This window comes from Rhodofomes roseus (assembly GCF_022264815.1).
Source record: "Rhodofomes roseus strain CIRM-BRFM 1785 chromosome Unknown C8Q71scaffold_2, whole genome shotgun sequence".
In the NCBI taxonomy this organism is placed as follows: domain Eukaryota; kingdom Fungi; phylum Basidiomycota; class Agaricomycetes; order Polyporales; family Fomitopsidaceae; genus Rhodofomes; species Rhodofomes roseus.
The window spans coordinates 2,033,687-2,048,401 of NW_025952958.1; the positions used below are offsets into that span (position 1 = coordinate 2,033,687).

General features: G+C 55.7%; 5 protein-coding genes and 1 non-coding gene across 6 annotated transcripts; 2 read left to right on the top strand and 4 right to left on the bottom strand.

Annotated features, from left to right (window-relative positions):
* The first annotated feature begins 320 nt into the window (after positions 1 to 320).
* Positions 321 to 2,175, top strand: C8Q71DRAFT_735824 (RTA1-domain-containing protein). Its single transcript, XM_047922512.1, has 9 exons — positions 321 to 533; positions 589 to 687; positions 744 to 888; positions 938 to 1,050; positions 1,106 to 1,128; positions 1,181 to 1,301; positions 1,354 to 1,519; positions 1,571 to 1,641; positions 1,694 to 2,175. Exons 1-9 carry the CDS (start codon positions 521 to 523, stop codon positions 1,864 to 1,866), a joined length of 924 nt encoding a protein of 307 aa, XP_047784146.1. The 5' UTR covers positions 321 to 520; the 3' UTR covers positions 1,867 to 2,175.
* A 2-nt stretch (positions 2,176 to 2,177) lies between these two features.
* On the top strand, positions 2,178 to 2,294 carry C8Q71DRAFT_t12. The gene has a single exon. It is a non-coding gene; the product is annotated as a tRNA-Pro (tRNA).
* Positions 2,295 to 2,944: 650 nt separating this feature from the next.
* On the bottom strand, positions 2,945 to 5,001 carry C8Q71DRAFT_853600 (uncharacterized protein; the record flags this gene model as incomplete). Its single annotated transcript, XM_047926959.1, has 3 exons — positions 2,945 to 3,407; positions 3,457 to 3,698; positions 3,748 to 5,001. The coding sequence occupies 3 exons, from the start codon at positions 4,999 to 5,001 to the stop codon at positions 2,945 to 2,947; spliced, it is 1,959 nt and encodes a 652-aa protein (XP_047784147.1).
* Positions 5,002 to 5,444: 443 nt separating this feature from the next.
* Positions 5,445 to 6,875, bottom strand: C8Q71DRAFT_735829 (uncharacterized protein; the record flags this gene model as incomplete). Its single annotated transcript, XM_047922513.1, has 4 exons — positions 6,242 to 6,875; positions 6,123 to 6,181; positions 5,965 to 6,072; positions 5,445 to 5,900 (listed from the first exon to the last, which is right to left on the bottom strand). Coding segments are annotated over exons 1-4 (355 nt in total), but the record flags the coding sequence as incomplete, so codon positions are not given.
* Positions 6,876 to 9,281: 2,406 nt separating this feature from the next.
* Positions 9,282 to 12,525, bottom strand: C8Q71DRAFT_735834 (plasma-membrane choline transporter-domain-containing protein). Its single transcript, XM_047922514.1, has 6 exons — positions 11,145 to 12,525; positions 10,702 to 11,094; positions 10,265 to 10,641; positions 10,036 to 10,213; positions 9,903 to 9,978; positions 9,282 to 9,845 (listed from the first exon to the last, which is right to left on the bottom strand). Exons 1-6 carry the CDS (start codon positions 12,095 to 12,097, stop codon positions 9,486 to 9,488), a joined length of 2,337 nt encoding a protein of 778 aa, XP_047784149.1. The 5' UTR covers positions 12,098 to 12,525; the 3' UTR covers positions 9,282 to 9,485.
* On the bottom strand, positions 12,526 to 14,652 carry C8Q71DRAFT_735837 (uncharacterized protein). Its single transcript, XM_047922515.1, has 3 exons — positions 13,850 to 14,652; positions 13,712 to 13,790; positions 12,526 to 13,307 (listed from the first exon to the last, which is right to left on the bottom strand). Exons 1-3 carry the CDS (start codon positions 14,461 to 14,463, stop codon positions 12,927 to 12,929), a joined length of 1,074 nt encoding a protein of 357 aa, XP_047784150.1. The 5' UTR covers positions 14,464 to 14,652; the 3' UTR covers positions 12,526 to 12,926.
* Between the last annotated feature and the right edge of the window lie 63 nt (positions 14,653 to 14,715).

Below are 14,715 nucleotides of genomic sequence, written 5' to 3' on the forward strand. Positions count from 1 at the left end.
TGGTACCGTGCATTTCAGAGTTGTTGTTTTTGGATTTCTCTAATTTAAAACCTGTCGTTCTTTTGTCGTCGAGTGTCCGAAGTCTGTCGGCCTGGTTTTGCCGCCCCCGCAGCCTCTGTATTACTGAGTACGGGACAAGGGCGCCTGAGGCAGCCAGGGAAGTGATCGAGATCAGGAACATTCGCCTCGATCGGAGTGCCCAGCGATGTGCCTTGCGGTGCAGACGCCTGCCTGTCGACCGCTCAGCCAATCAGGACGCCCTAGCCCCATGGGCGGTGGGCTCCTCGGGGTGGGTGAACCGGTCTCCGCTGCCCCTGGCCCCGCATTGGGAGGAGGCGTGAGTCATCCGTCTGACGTTTCTGACATATTGCCGGCCAGCGGCCCCGCAAGCCAAGTGCCGGCATGGTTGCGGAGGCAGCCTCGCGCCGACCTCGCGCTCCATACATCCACCTCTTTGTCCACGAACCCTGCTTTGATCAGCGAGCTTCCCCGCCGCTTCCTTCCCTTCCTTTGCGCAAAGATGCATTTCCAAGGTGCGAACGCCGCTTCGCTATGTGACGATCCAGACTGACGCTCTCAATCTTTCAGAGCTGAAGGCAACGACGTACACGGCCGTCTCGCCGTATGGATATACGCCGGATGCGTGGATCGGCATTCTGTTCATTGTCCTCTTCGCATTGTCTACAAGTACGTCGAGTTATTCATTACATAGCTTCTCAGGCACCCATTTTGACTTTGATCAGTATTCCACCTAGTACAAGCCATCCGTTACCGGCTGTGGTGGCTGCTCTTTACCGTGGTTCTTGCGGGCATCATGGAACTTATCGGGCACGGCGCTCGCCTGTGGTCCTCCTACAACATCCATATTAATACACCGTACCTCATTCAGTGAGTTGCAATGCTGGACAAACGCGCCAGTCCGCTAACCCCTTTGCAGGATCGTATGCACGATTCTGGCACCCACTCCCCTCGTCGCTGCAAGTTTCATAACCCTGGGTCAAGTCATCCATCGCCTCGGGCAGCAATATAGTAGGCTCAGCGCGAGGTGGTGTACGTATACCTTCGGATTGTTTCTGTGCATGTCTTGTATCTAACCTCCTGTCAGACACGATCGTGTTCATTAGCTGTGTACGTGTGCTCGCAATGCGTCTTCACTCCGTGCTGATATACGCCCCCATAGGATATTATTGCCCTCATTATCCAGGCATTGGGAGGCGCGAGTGCAGACGCGGCGGTGAATCAAAACAAGAGTGCCAAGCCTGGTGGAAACACGATGCTGGGCGGTATCATATTCCAGACTGGTACGCCAGCCCCTAAGCTCTGCTATCCCGGCTGCTCACATGGGTTCTGTAGTCGCCATCACCTTCTACATGCTGCTTGCGACCGAGTTCGTCTTCCGATACCTCTACAACAAGCCCATCGGCGGCCGCCCGATCGAGAAGACTGGATACACGCTCGACTCCAAGACGAAGCAGATGGTCGGCGCACTCGCATTCAGCAGCGCGTGCATCTACGTCCGGTACGTATATCACCACCCTACCGGTGCCCTCCGTTATCTGACTTGTAACAGTTCGTGGTACCGTACCGTCGAGCTCGCCAACGGCTGGCAAGGGTACATCATCCGCACGCAGCGTTACTTCGGTGTGTCTCGTCCTTCTTCCCGCGTAGATCTGCTCTGAGGGGTCGTTTGCAGTTATCATGGACGCGCTCATGATCGTCTTCGCGATGTGGATCATGAACATCTTCCATCCCGGCCGTCTCCTCGGCCCTGCTCCGGCGTGGAAGTTCGACCAGCACGTGGGCAGTGAAGGCGAGACACGCGCTTCAGAAGAGTCGTCGCAACGGGGTGACACCGAGAAGCAGTGATCTCCACCGAGTAGCGTGGGTGACTGTCTCCAGTAGATGTATACGGATCTGGATGGACTACGTGTTTGGATGGGTAGGATGGGCAATGATTCTTCGGTTGGGATCAATGCTTATTCACGACCCAGTACTCTACTACATAGTACTCGATTGACTGCTACTGAGAATTGGACTTTAGATTCCCTATACTTATACACTCTCGATCACCTTCAATAATAATTGAAGCGAAGCTACGGATATCAGTCCCTGGGTGCCGTCCCATCCAGTGTGTTTCTCTGCAGTGTATGGCCACTTTTTGCGAGCATGTTAACGTCGGCCCAATGGTCTAGTCGTATGATTCGCGCTTCGGGTTTTCTGACGAATTTGTGCAATAAGTCCAAATTTGCCAAGTCACGTGCGCGAGGTCCCGAGTTCAATTCTCGGTTGAGCCCAAAAAGAAAATCTTTTTATTTAACAATTATTGTTATCGCCAATTTGTCGTTTGGCTAGGCAGTCCCGCACAACGTTCAGAATCATGACATGCGTAGTGGAGGCCAGGGACGTTCTCGCTACACGTAGTACGATAGCAAGGAGAGTGCAATGATCGCCATCTGCGCGCCAACGCGGAGGTACACATTATTACAAATGATGGACCTTGATTATCGATGTCTCATGAGTTGCTCAAGTCATGAGTGTATGTACATTGAGTCGTCGACGAGCCGGCTCCATTGCGCGGAAGAGGGCAGTACCGCTGAGTACGTGTCCTGCAGATGGCCTGCGACCTGCCCACAAAGTCGGTCAACATGATATTGATTTCGAGCAAGCGAGCTGCGTTAGTCGATCTGAGAGAAAACAGCTCACGGAAGCGATTTACTTGCGGCATGCTGACGACCTTGACGAACCTCGTCGGGTCCGTCATGCGCCCATACGCAGCTGAGCACGCAAGACGATGTCAGTGGATGAGTTTCGTGAGGGGCTTAAGAAAAAGACTCGAATGCACGTACAAGCTGGACCATGACAGTGCTCGCTGCCTGCGTCTGCTCGGGGGATACTCACACATATGGCTCACTCGGCACTCGGACCGTTGACGTCTCTGCTATAATCATCGTTTCCGTTTACCAGTGACAGCAGCCGCTACATCGTCCGTCTTCCGCTTCCGAAGGGGTATCGCGAAGTCGAGCGCATCGTCACCTCCCAACGTATCCTGCAAGTGTATCTCGAGAGGCGCCTCGCGTTCGACCCTTGAAGGCGCACCGCCTTCGTCTCCGACTCCGCTTGTATTGGAACCATTCATCTCGCCGTCGCCCAGCTCCTGACCGGAACTTTCGTCATCATCCTCGTCGTCTTCCTCGAAAATCTGGGCCTGTGCCTCTGCGAGAGCTGCGGCGAGCTCTTCACCGATACTTGCTGCCAATTGCGGTTCGAGTGGTTGATTCGTTGACGATGACCCAGGTTGTGGTTCGCCCTGTGTGAGCAACGCGGAGAGTGTCCGGACCGAATCTTGCAGCTCCTGGTCTTGGTCTGCATTGTCGAGCTTGACCTTCTTTGCCCTAAAATTATACTTGCTGTGGGACCATGAGTTTCGTGTTCTAGAACAGGAGACGAGTCACTCACATATTGGGGTCTGGCTCCCAAGTCGGATCATGAGTCTTCATGTGCGTGGTCAAGGTTGTCCGACGGGTGAAGGTCTTGTCACATACAGGGTGCTCGCACTTGTAGGGCCGCTTCCCGGTATGCGTCCGCCGATGTCGAGCCAAGCTACTGGAGTCGCCAAACGTCTTACCACAACCGGGGTACTCGCATATATGTGGCTTCTCTCCAGTGTGGACACGCATGTGTACATGCAGTGCGGACCGCTAAGGGACGGTGTCAGAACAAACAGCAGATGAGAGACGACACACTCACCTGGATGAACGTCTTGCTACAGCCGGCCTCCGGGCATACGAATGGTCGCTCGCCTGTATGTATGCGCGTGTGCCGAAGCATGTCGCTCCGGCGACTGAACGTCTTCGAGCACTCCTCGCAAACATGGGCCTGAGCGCCCTTCTCCGGTTCTCTCCTCTCCTGAGGTTTCTTCGATGGCTTCTCTGCGGTACCAGTAATCGCAACACTTCTTGACGTCGACGCCACAAGCTGCTCGCCATCACTCTCCAATTCGTCAAGCTCTGGTATAGCGTCTGCTGTGTCATGGGCGGCTGGCCGTGGCAAAGGGTGATAACGGGGTAGCGCCAGGATATTGCTTTCGACAGGCGACGACGCTAGTTCGGCGTCCAGCTGATCCACTTCATCGTCCTCGTCATCCTGGTCGAAGTGAGTGTAATGATGCATGATATCGCCGATGTCGGTGAAGTCGTTCGGGACGGGTGACGGGTCTTCTTCTGCGGCAGAGCCCGCAGGATCAGGAGACGAAGAGTACCGTATTCGACCAATAGTGACGTCTGCGTCCACGTCGCGCTCGCTTTCTCCTTCCTCGTCGTATAGGTACTCCGAACCATCCGTCCCACTCGCATTTCCGCTGCCCGCGCCGCTGATGCCACTCAGGCCTTGTATGTCTTCGTCCACGGTCAAGGAATGAAACGCAGGTGCATTCCGCGTCCGCTTCTTCGCGTGGTCCTCGTCCAAAGGTTGAGGTCCAAAGTCCGGCCCTGATGAGACAAAATCATGGTTTGGCCGTCCATTCTGGTCGCCTGCCGTCTGTACAGCGTGGAGCACCGCAGCCAGGGCACTGAAGCTTGGACATAGGGCATCGAAGTTCTGAAGTTGCGTCATAGAAGGATTGCCTGTGAGGGCGGAAGGCTCGCCCGCGACCGGTTGCGACCCTTGTCGCTGCGCTGCGACGCTGAGCAGTGCAGAAGAGACAGTGGAATCATTCTGCTTGAGCAGAGCAACGAGGTCGTGCTCAAGCTGTTCTACAGAGAAGGGCGGAATTGAATCTTCGACGTCCTGCAGCAAAGTCGGAGAATGTGATCCGGGGTCATCCAAGGCGTTCACCTCGTGTTCCAGCGTGAGAGGACTAGACGCGTAATGCCCGGACGCGTGCGATATGTTCACGGAGGAAATGGTGTGGCTGAATGAAGACTGTCCGTCATCTTCGTTTAAGGGTTCGTCGTGGACCACGTCGAATAGTTCCAGCACTGGTCCATTGTCCTCGTGCTGCATCATGCTCTCTGGGCACAAGCTACAGAGATGCAAGACAATGCTTCTGGAGCGAGGCAGCGTGGCATGAGCGTCAGAATCAGTGCTGAGTATTGACACTGCTCACCTGCTACCTCGACTGCTTCCGTTCCCCGATATTTCTCGTGTGCAGCACCTCCAGTTCGGATGACGACTCCGTCACCAAACAACGTATAGGATCTTCCGGTGACTGGCAGTCGTGGTACCTGGCGTAATAGAAATGTGGAGCTGCCTGCAATTATCAACGAGCAGAGGAGAGGACGGATTCGAAGATGTGGTTCAGGAGCAGTGCTTGCTGAGCGGCGGCGCGAAGGCGCGTGGGGGAACCCCGGGAACACGTACCACGTGCGTCGGTGTCACGTCAAATGTGACAGACGTGTCGACCGACGACGACGTGTTGCCGCGGCGAGGCCGCGGCCGGCCGTGCACAGCTCGTGCTGCTTGAGACCAGCCTCGATGCTTCCGTTGTACGTCCATGCCATTGCCAACTCTCGGTCGAAGGGCCCATGAAGCACGCCTCGCAACGTACCACTACCGAGAACGGCTGGTCCAAACAACAGTCACATCAACATCAGCGAGCGTGGTCTATCCATTCAACTTCAAGACTGCGTATGATACACGAACTAGCAATTGAGATGACGCAGTATTAGTATGGAAAGCGTGAGCAAGATCAGCATATTCATCAGAGCAAGAGAGTGACAAAGCAAATCCAAAAACAGAGAGCTATGATACACCAAGAAGTCCGTTCTACATTTTCCGTGACTCGTGAGCATTTTGAAGTTGTCTGGTCCAGGTCGCACCAGACGGTCGCCATGATGGTTTGCTTATGTTGGCGAGCGTATCATGTGCGAGGTCACTTTATGCTTGATGGCGAGTGCAAGCTCCTGGACAATGGAGAAGACTAAGTTATCAGAACGACAAGCCATTCGCACAGAACGAATAGCTTACAATGACCAATGCAGACAGACGACGGCGTCGCTTGCTCGCAGGGACTTGGTTCGAGAGCGCTCGTTCCAAGTTAGCCAGGTCTTCCTCCTCGACCTCGTCGATGACGAACTGAAGTCGCACTATGAGACTCGCTGACGAGTAAAGTAGGCCCGACTTACCAACGAAGACATATCCCACGCATCTTTGAGGGGTTATCCTGACGATTGTCCACGGTTTGCTATGGGATTCTGAGTGAGCAGGTGGGCGACGTCAATATCAACGACAATCATAGTCGTACCATCAAATGCTCGTACTGCTGCCACGAGGGCTGGGGATATCTAGGATATGGGTGGAATCGCCGCATGTGGCTCTCGCGATATGCAGGGAGGCGGCCTGAGTCGCGCGGAAGTGGATGGCCAGGAGCGAATGTAGGGCTAGGCGTTGGACAGAAACGCCCCATAAATTCAGACTATGAGAATCGATAGTGTAGGAGTAAAGCGCGGGGCGAAGAGCGGAAGGCCAATGGTGGAGGTTGGGGAAAGGGATGAGAATGGGTCGGGCGAGGACGAGTCCAATTTATGTCAGGGTCGACGGAAGCGAGACCTCCATAAAATGCAGAGTACGCGTCGGCGATCACTGCTCCTTTGCCTATTGCAGCGACAGTTCCGTCCAGATGAGCGCGCAGGAAGTCGCCGCGCGCAATCCACGACGAAACTTTGCTTCCGCGAGCACCACGCGGTGTTCTCCTCGATCCCTGGCTCGTTTCGCCAGACTTGGTATTCTTGCACATCTGAGAGGCCAATCGCAGGAAGTCAATGAGAGGCAACGAAGGTTAACCTAAACTAAAGGATGCAGGTGAGAGTCGGAGTCATCAGAGCTGCAACGTTGTTCGAACGTGACGGTGTTGGAAGTCTTTCGACAGTGCGAGACCGCGGGATGCTCTCATATAGCTCAGGCACTACATGGTATTGAAGGGGCACGTCTAGTTCAGTGCCCTGCTATCTGCATGGTGTCCTGGCCAGACAGTGACCTCGCGACGACTCGGATGTACTGTGTGCCCTCCAATGTGCACCCCACACTGCCTGCCCGGTATGCAGCCATGTTGTTGGAGCGTACCAGAAAGTGTGCAGTGGGGCACCACACACGACTCTCTCTCCAAACAGCATGGCAGCGCAAGCGTATCTCGTCGCCGCCAAGTACTCCGACGTCGAGGGCGGTCATCCCATATCGGGAAAGTGACGTCGGGTCACAGGTCACAAGGGCGCGCAAAAGGCGGGCTTCTGCGGCTGAGGCGAGTCATCTCGAACCATGTTGTTACGCATCCACCGTGTGCTGAAGCTGTGTGCCTCAACAGCAAGGTTGAAGAGTAACAAGCCCGACATTCAAGGCGTGATGAAAGTCCCAGCCAGCCCCAGAGCCCCAAGAGCAACATTGCACGCCATGCGCTACCATAGCCCCGCCTAGCAACCGGTGGGCAGTCGCAGGTTAAATACCAAGCACGTCCCTCGCGTACAGAAGACGACGACAAGTGTATATCGACAGACGTACCGATGATCATTCATCGCAGTGAGCGCACTGGCACAATACATGTTTTTGTTGTTGATGTGCAGGATTTCGAGGGGGTGTAATGCCCCAGTTGCGTGCTTCAAGTATGCGCATGACAAGGGTTCGAGATATCAACCAGCCGGCAGACAGTCGACAATCAAGCGAGACAGCGCGAGCTCGAGGCAAAGTTTCGTTCGTTTGAGTGTTATTGCGGAACTAGTTGACCAGTGTCATCGCACCAGCCAGAGAAAAAACACAGAGGTCGAATGACAGCCGCAACGAGCCCAAGAGGAAGATCATGTTTGTCAGCCCGAGAAGCTGTCCCCAACAGTGTCGATGCGTTGCCCTTGCGGTCGAGGGGCGCGCAACCGTTTCCAGCACGTCTGCGTTCTCCGCTGCGGATCGAACGGCACAGTCCATAGGAGAGGAACCCTCCACGCCATGCGTGCCTCAGGACCATGGGAATACACCGTGTGACCGTCTGTCGTCGACGTCGCCAGCGAACGAGAGCAGCAGCTCGACGGAAGAGAACCCCGGTCAGAGATATCGGGACGAGCGTATCGCACGCATACGAAGGCATACAAGGCTTCCAGAAAGCATTTCGACGAAGTCAAACACAGTGTGAAGCTGAGCGTGTGGATGGCAAACGCAAGAGGTCGCCGCCGTTCGCCTTGTCGAGTTGTTGTCGAGACTCGTCAACAGCTCGTCAACTCCGCGGCACGCTATCCGTCCCCAGCCACGACCCGTTCCCCCGGCTCACGGATTGTGGCTCATCGACTCGAGCGACCCCCAGCATCCCATAGACGATGGTACAAAGCATTTCAACGGTTGTTTCTTCAACAATCATTTTACGGTCATGAACAGTCGTAAATGGTCAAAAACTGCCTTTTGAAAGGTCAAAAACTGTCTCAGACTTGTGCAAAGTCGGATTTGCCTCCAGATTCAGCCAAGCGTCCCGCCAGCTCTGAAGCCACGCTCTCTCCCGGCCTTGGTTCCAATACTCTACCCTCCGAGTCTCCCGCCAAGAAGCTCCATCTAAGCCTCCTTGCCGACAGCCTCCTCCGCTCGCAGATCCTGCACCCCTCTTAAGGCGGACTCGCCGCTTCCTTCCGCACGAGCCAAACGGCCCAGAGCGCACGGCCAACCTGCTTCTTACAATCGGCGAAGCCATCCTCCATTCGACATAGACCTGCCAGTTGCGTCGGTCTCCATCAGGTCGACCCGGAATGAAAACCGAGGGCCAACATCTCTGACAATTCTATTGACCGAATCTGGACAGACGCATCGCATCTCAGGCCGTGAGATTTGAAGCTTCACTGGATGGGCAGCACCGCTGGGCACCGGAAGGTAGAGAGGCTTTGACTTGGACGACGTGCGGTGCGGTGATACGCAGATGATTGACCGACGTCTCTACACAATCTCTACAGGTCATTTCTTCTTTTACGTCGAGCTGGTTTAGATATCCTTCATTCACCTTTCCGCTCTTTTACATCATGAACCGCCGCAAGGCATACTCAGATCGTCTCGTATCGCTACGAAGTATGCGTATCAAGGTGGTTCACTCACCTCGATCCCGCAAACAACCCTGTATACCAAAATCGCCATTCTCCCCCTTGCGCTTTTACAGTATGGTCAGAACGAGATGGATCTATTGTCACACTCAATATATGCTCTCCGATTTGACAATATGCTGTACTTGACGCAATCAAGTGAAGAACATACTTGCACTTGAATAGCACCATATCAGATCTTCAGAAGTCAGCGCACCTTCAACGGCCGCGCGCAGAGCATTCACACAACATGAGATCAGAGTATCAGTCTATGAACATACCTATATGCAATGTCAGGATTGACGGCAGCATCCGACTACGTACCACCAAGGATGCAACGAGCTAACAATGTCCTGGTCGACAGCGAGATGAAGATATAATACATAAGAATGGCCCGTGAAGACATGAAGGGATCTTGACGACATTGACAGTCAGTGCGTATGTATATCAGAAGAGATCGGAGCCGGGGAACAGCGGCAGGTCCTCATCCTGCATGCTGTCCTCGTCACTCTCCTGATGCGGCGGAAGTGTAGTGCTGAGGACTGGGTCTAGCATACTCGTACGCCGACTCAGGGGCAGCCGGGACTTCGAGTTGAATGCGGATGAAGAGGGCGACATCGAGTCAGGGTAGGGGTGTTCTTCCTCCTCGGTGGGAGACTGCTCGAAAGGATCTGGAGTCTCCGCCCGTGGAGGCGGCATCTGCACCGCGGGTTCGAGGCGAGAGCGAGGTTGCTGCGGCTCAGGCATCCGTTGCGGTGGCGCCCGGAAATTCGCCGGTTGTGCTCGCCTGGCACTTTGATACTCGAACTACACAAGATTGCGATCAGAGGAGTGATTCCGCAGCCATGATGTTGTGAGACTTACCGCCTCGAAGACTTCGTCTCTGCGTCTTAATCCGATATCCTTGTCTATGCAGTAGCAAATATAGAGCGTGTCCGCGCTGACCAACAAACGCTTTCAGTATAATTCAGCAATGGAAGTGTAAAAGACAACTTACGTATCTCTCACAAGGCCGACGCAGAACGAGCCCACCAAAGCAGTGATACAACCGGCCAGCATCGCCGCGAACAACGCCTGGTCCGGTGCGTTCAGAGTATGTGCAACGAACAGGTACGTCCCGAGCGCAAACGGGAATGTCAGCGTGAGCGGCGCGACAGTGAGTAGCGTGAGAGGCGCTGTGGATGACAGTCAGCAACGCCACATCATTGAACAGATTAAACACATACGCTCAGTCCTGAACCTGCGTCGGTAATTGATCGCAGACGAATGCTCCACCGCAGCCGTCAAGGCGCGCGACCTCCGAGCACTTGGGAAGAACGGATCCCCCGTCAGGCCGACGTAGATCAGGGCGTACTTGCTGAGGGTGCCCGTAATGGTCTCCATGTACGCCACCAGCATACCGGCGCCGACGCTCATGAAGCGGAGATGTGGCGGGAGGTAGTACGGGAGCATCCGCAGCCCTGTCGTCAGCAAGCCGAGAAGCCTGATCCCCGCTAGGATCAGGGCCGAGAGGACGATCGAGCCCAGGGACGGCTGCGTCGCCCGTGTGATCGCAGCATGGATGGTGTGCGTGGAAGTCGGGGGCGGAGGAGGTAACGAGGGGCTAATGGTAGATGTTGTCCATGAGCGAAGGACATCGGTGTAACTGTGTTAAATTACGTACTCAGCGTAGTACCATGCACCGATCGTCGCCGCACAGCTGGCACGGAGCAAGCCACGGGCCACGCCCCAGCTCCATAGCCAAACACCAAGAGCCCCCACTATCGACCAGTTTGCCCATCCTCGAACGTGCCATTCGAAACCAGATGTGCTTGATGCCTGAGTGAAGTACCCGATGAGGAGCAAGCGGAAGGCCAGGGTGATGAACGGGATGGAGAGCAGCAGAGATGCAAGGAGGACAGCGGGCGAAAGCGCGAGGAGGAAGGGATTCGCGATGAGCAGCCGAGTAGTCAGGGTGAGCAATGAGGATGCAGTATGAATGTCCCTCGGAAGGTCAAGCAGTCGCCGCGCAGTGAGTAGTGAGAGGACTAGAGGCACTACTGAGAATAAACGGAGACTGCAACTGGCTCAGCACAAATACCACCTTAAGGAGCGACTGCGACTTACCCGACCGTCTCTCCCCATGTTGGTTCCTGGTTCCCATCCCACATGAAGCTACCCACAAACGCCCAGATGGCCGAGATGAACAATGTAGCCGGTATGAATACTGAAGTGGCGATCATAACGGGCTTCACAAATATCCGTAGGAGAAGGACGTGTGCGTAGGCCACACATGCACTCGTGAAGATCAGTATCGTGAGCAAGGGGACGGTATGCAGAAGGGTGACATATGGTAGGATAACTCGATGGCGGTTGTCGGGTTGACGCGTGAGGAAGAGGACGAGGATGGAGAAGAACAGACATGTGCCGACGCTTGCGCACCAGGCTGCTGTCCACGACGAGTCGTTGTACTTCCGTCTACTCTTTGGGACAAACCTGGGATCCGGGAGTGAGAAGACGTCCAGTGGTCGCGTCCGTCCATCCCGAGGCAATAGCGACTCAGTCAAAGAAAGGGCGACCTCCGCTCGTGGTGGAGGCAGGGGTGGAGGTACTCGTTCGGTGCGTATCGGTGGTCTGGACGTCGCCGCCATGATATCTGGCGGCGGGTGCCCGGAGTCAACCGAGGACGACGAGGGTGAAGGCGATGGCGAGCGCAGCGGTGAGGCGTGCGCAAGCCAGCCTTTCGCACCATCGTCTTGAGAGACACCAAGGAGAGGTACAGACTGCGCCTGATGTCTTGACATGCCTGCTTCCTCCTCGTCTAGCCGCAAATAGGGATCCTCGTCTTCTTCGTCCACTCTACTCCGCTGCCCCCTCATGGTGTCCCTGCTCATCGCGTTCAGATGAGGATCGTCAAGGTCGTCAAGGTCGTCAAGATCAGCGTCCTCGGGATTGCCTGCACGAGACCCGTTCTCGGTTGAGAAAGAATAGAAGAGAGGCTGGGATGACGACAGACTCGAAGTCCCGGCTTGCGGCCTGTTCAGCAGTTGTGACGCATATGCGGCGAAGGAGGTGGCCATAGCCACTGTCGTGCTAGCTTGTCCAGAGTGAAGGATGTGTGAATCGAGGAGTCGGAAGCACCCCAGAAGGCGATAAGTAGGGAAGTAAAAAGGGAGGCTGCGAGATTACGTTGTCCCGCCTGCTGGTGGCGGTAGCGCGCAAGAGGCGACGCGGCGTGCACTCGAGTGCGACTGTGCGAGTTGGAGTCACCCGGCTGCCTCAATCAGGCTTTGTCCGCTGCCTCCCTGCTGCGAGTTCGCTGTGGCGAGCGGTGTGCTCAGTCCTGGCAGCAGTCATTGATACAGCAATGTGCCCATGCGTCCTCCATACGGCCTAATCTGATTCCGAAGCATGGCGAACGTCGATTCCGATCGCCCGGCCCCTAAGATCATCTCCGCCCCTGCGTGAGGCTTCAACTGACAGTGAAAGGACACACTCAATGCCCACCAAACAGACATACGAGGCACAGTGTATTGACACAGAGGACTCCTAGGTAGCCCTAGTAAGTAAACTACACTATCCCACTCGTCATTGTCATCAAGTAATACCACAATAGAAGGAGCGAAAACTAGAATTGCCGTGCTGAGTGGACCTCCATCCATCAGGTAATCGTGTCGCGTCATGTCTAGGAGGGGAAGCAAGAGGGAGCTAGGTATCGCGCGGGGTTCGGTAGGTAGATGGAGCACATCCAGTGCATGGTAGTACAGCTTGTCAGCAGCGAAGCAAATAAACACTGCCCGATAAAGAGGGGGAAGGTTATCAAGCGGGAATACAAATAGGTCCAGCGAAGATCAAGACGTCAATGCTCGTAGCGCACGTAACAGAAACTCATCGCATCGATGGACCAAATCACCATCCCCACCAGCGGGCAGGGGGTCGCGCGCGTGGGCCCCGCTTCACCGTTATGGTGCGCTCCTCTTCGATCTCCGGTTCTACGATCACAGGCTCCTCGACAACCACCTCAACGGCAGTCGTGCGAGGGATGTGCGTAGTGGACGACGAAGGGGTGACGATTTGCGGAGTGGGTGAAGCGGCGCGACGAGTGTTCGCAGGTGGCGGGTTACTGACTTGGGTCGGTACGACTTGGTTAAGCGTGTGGGTGACAGTCTTGGTTTCGACCGCTACCTCAACGGCCGTCTCCGTGAAAACGAGCGGAGGCGGGAGAGCGTTGTAGGGAGCATCGTAGGGAGTATCATAGTCATAATAAGGGGCAGCGTTGTGGAAGGGATTCTGTAAACAGAGAACGCGTGTCAGTGATGTTCCTTTACACAAACAGAGGGGGATGCAAGATGATAACCCGCCCGCGTCCGATTTCACTGCGTGAGGGGCGTGACGGTGCCAGTAGTAGCCATCACGTGGAAAGCGCGTTGTCCTCAACCACGCGTCTCGCGCGCGGATAGGTATTGGGCGTTACACCAGCAGACACAGAAGGGTTATCATTTGCAGTAAGGACAAGGGGGACAAAGCTTGAAGCACCGTGGTCCCCCAAGCCCAGCGACGAAGGAGGGGGAGGACGTGACGGAGACAACGAACTTGTACACAAGAGCGAAAAAGAAATTGTCGGCATAGATGGAGTACGATCCCCCTTCGTCTCAGAGCTCGGAGCGGCGCTGAATAGGCGGGGGCGGCGGTACCTTGGGTTTCCGTCTTGCGTTGGCCGGCTCGTACTGGACGTATTCTTCTTCAACAATCGGCTCCTCATTATTCAATGCACTAGAGCATCGACAATCTAATCAGTGTGACATGCCCAAAACGCGAACTGTCACACTCACACTAGCTGCTCCATGATCCAAGTCTCGCGACGAGACGCGTCGTGCTCGCGCCTGTTGACCGCCTCCTCGCGCCGGCTGATCTCGCGCTCGCGCTCGGCGATCTTGAGTTCACGGTCGAGGATATCTTCAGCGCGAATACGCGCTTGATCCCACCACCCGGGCGGGGTCAAGGACTCCTCCTTCACGACTTCTTTGATGACAGTTTGGATTGGCTCAGGGACCCTCTCGACGACCGCAGCGCAGGGAGGGCAGCTGACAGGGCTGGGAGTCGCGATGACACCGCCGGGAGCGCCAGCGAGGAGCTCGGCTTCGCGACGCGCGACCTCGGCCTCACGGACGGCAACGTTGCTCTCGCGGGCAATGAGGGCCTTGGTGCGTTGAGGGGTAAGCATGCCCCAGAAGCCTTGGCTGTTCGGGTCCGTGGTAGCGGCCTCTCCGCGGGGGGTCTGCGAAGACGGGAGAGAGAGCATGACCGCGAGGACCGCGAGGACGAGCGAGAGGACGAGGAGAAGGGTGGTGGATGAGATGGTGCGATGGTGGTGGTGTCGGGAAGAGCTGCTGCGCTCTCCTCGCTCCCGCTCCCGCTCTCTATGAGACGACGAGGGTTGGGCCATCCTGACGCTGACGGAGTTCGAGGGCGACAAGGATGTTGAGGTACGGGCTCTAAGAGTAGACGTAATGGTGATAAGCGGGTAGAGGGATGGGGGTTACGCGTTGTCGGTGTTCAGGATGGGGAAAGGGTCGTCAGCTGTTGATACAGCGGGCGGGAAGATGGGGAGAAGGAGGAAGAGAGATGAGCGGGGGGCACGGTATGGTTGCTTTTCAACATTGTCCTATAATAGGGAATTTGGTGTGCAAATACACAT

Excerpts from the sequence above, each read along its gene's own strand:
- C8Q71DRAFT_735834 (XM_047922514.1), bottom strand. The coding sequence starts at position 12,097 with ATGGCCACCTCCTTCGCCGCATATGCGTCACAACTGCTGAACAGGCCG. Across the intron at positions 10,642-10,701 it reads GGTGCATGGTACTACGCTGA|CCCCTCGTTACCTCCTCCGC; the intron begins GTACGTAATTTA and ends ATCTACCATTAG. Across the intron at positions 9,979-10,035 it reads GTCGGCCTTGTGAGAGATAC|CGCGGACACGCTCTATATTT; the intron begins GTAAGTTGTCTT and ends TTTGTTGGTCAG.
- C8Q71DRAFT_735837 (XM_047922515.1), bottom strand. The coding sequence starts at position 14,463 with ATGGCCCAACCCTCGTCGTCTCATAGAGAGCGGGAGCGGGAGCGAGGA. Across the intron at positions 13,791-13,849 it reads TGGATCATGGAGCAGCTAGT|TGCATTGAATAATGAGGAGC; the intron begins GTGAGTGTGACA and ends TCGATGCTCTAG. Across the intron at positions 13,308-13,711 it reads ACGCAAGACGGAAACCCAAG|AATCCCTTCCACAACGCTGC; the intron begins GTACCGCCGCCC and ends CTCTGTTTACAG.
- C8Q71DRAFT_735824 (XM_047922512.1), top strand. Across the intron at positions 1,051-1,105 it reads TAGGCTCAGCGCGAGGTGGT|ACACGATCGTGTTCATTAGC; the intron begins GTACGTATACCT and ends ACCTCCTGTCAG. Across the intron at positions 1,642-1,693 it reads CCGCACGCAGCGTTACTTCG|TTATCATGGACGCGCTCATG; the intron begins GTGTGTCTCGTC and ends GGTCGTTTGCAG.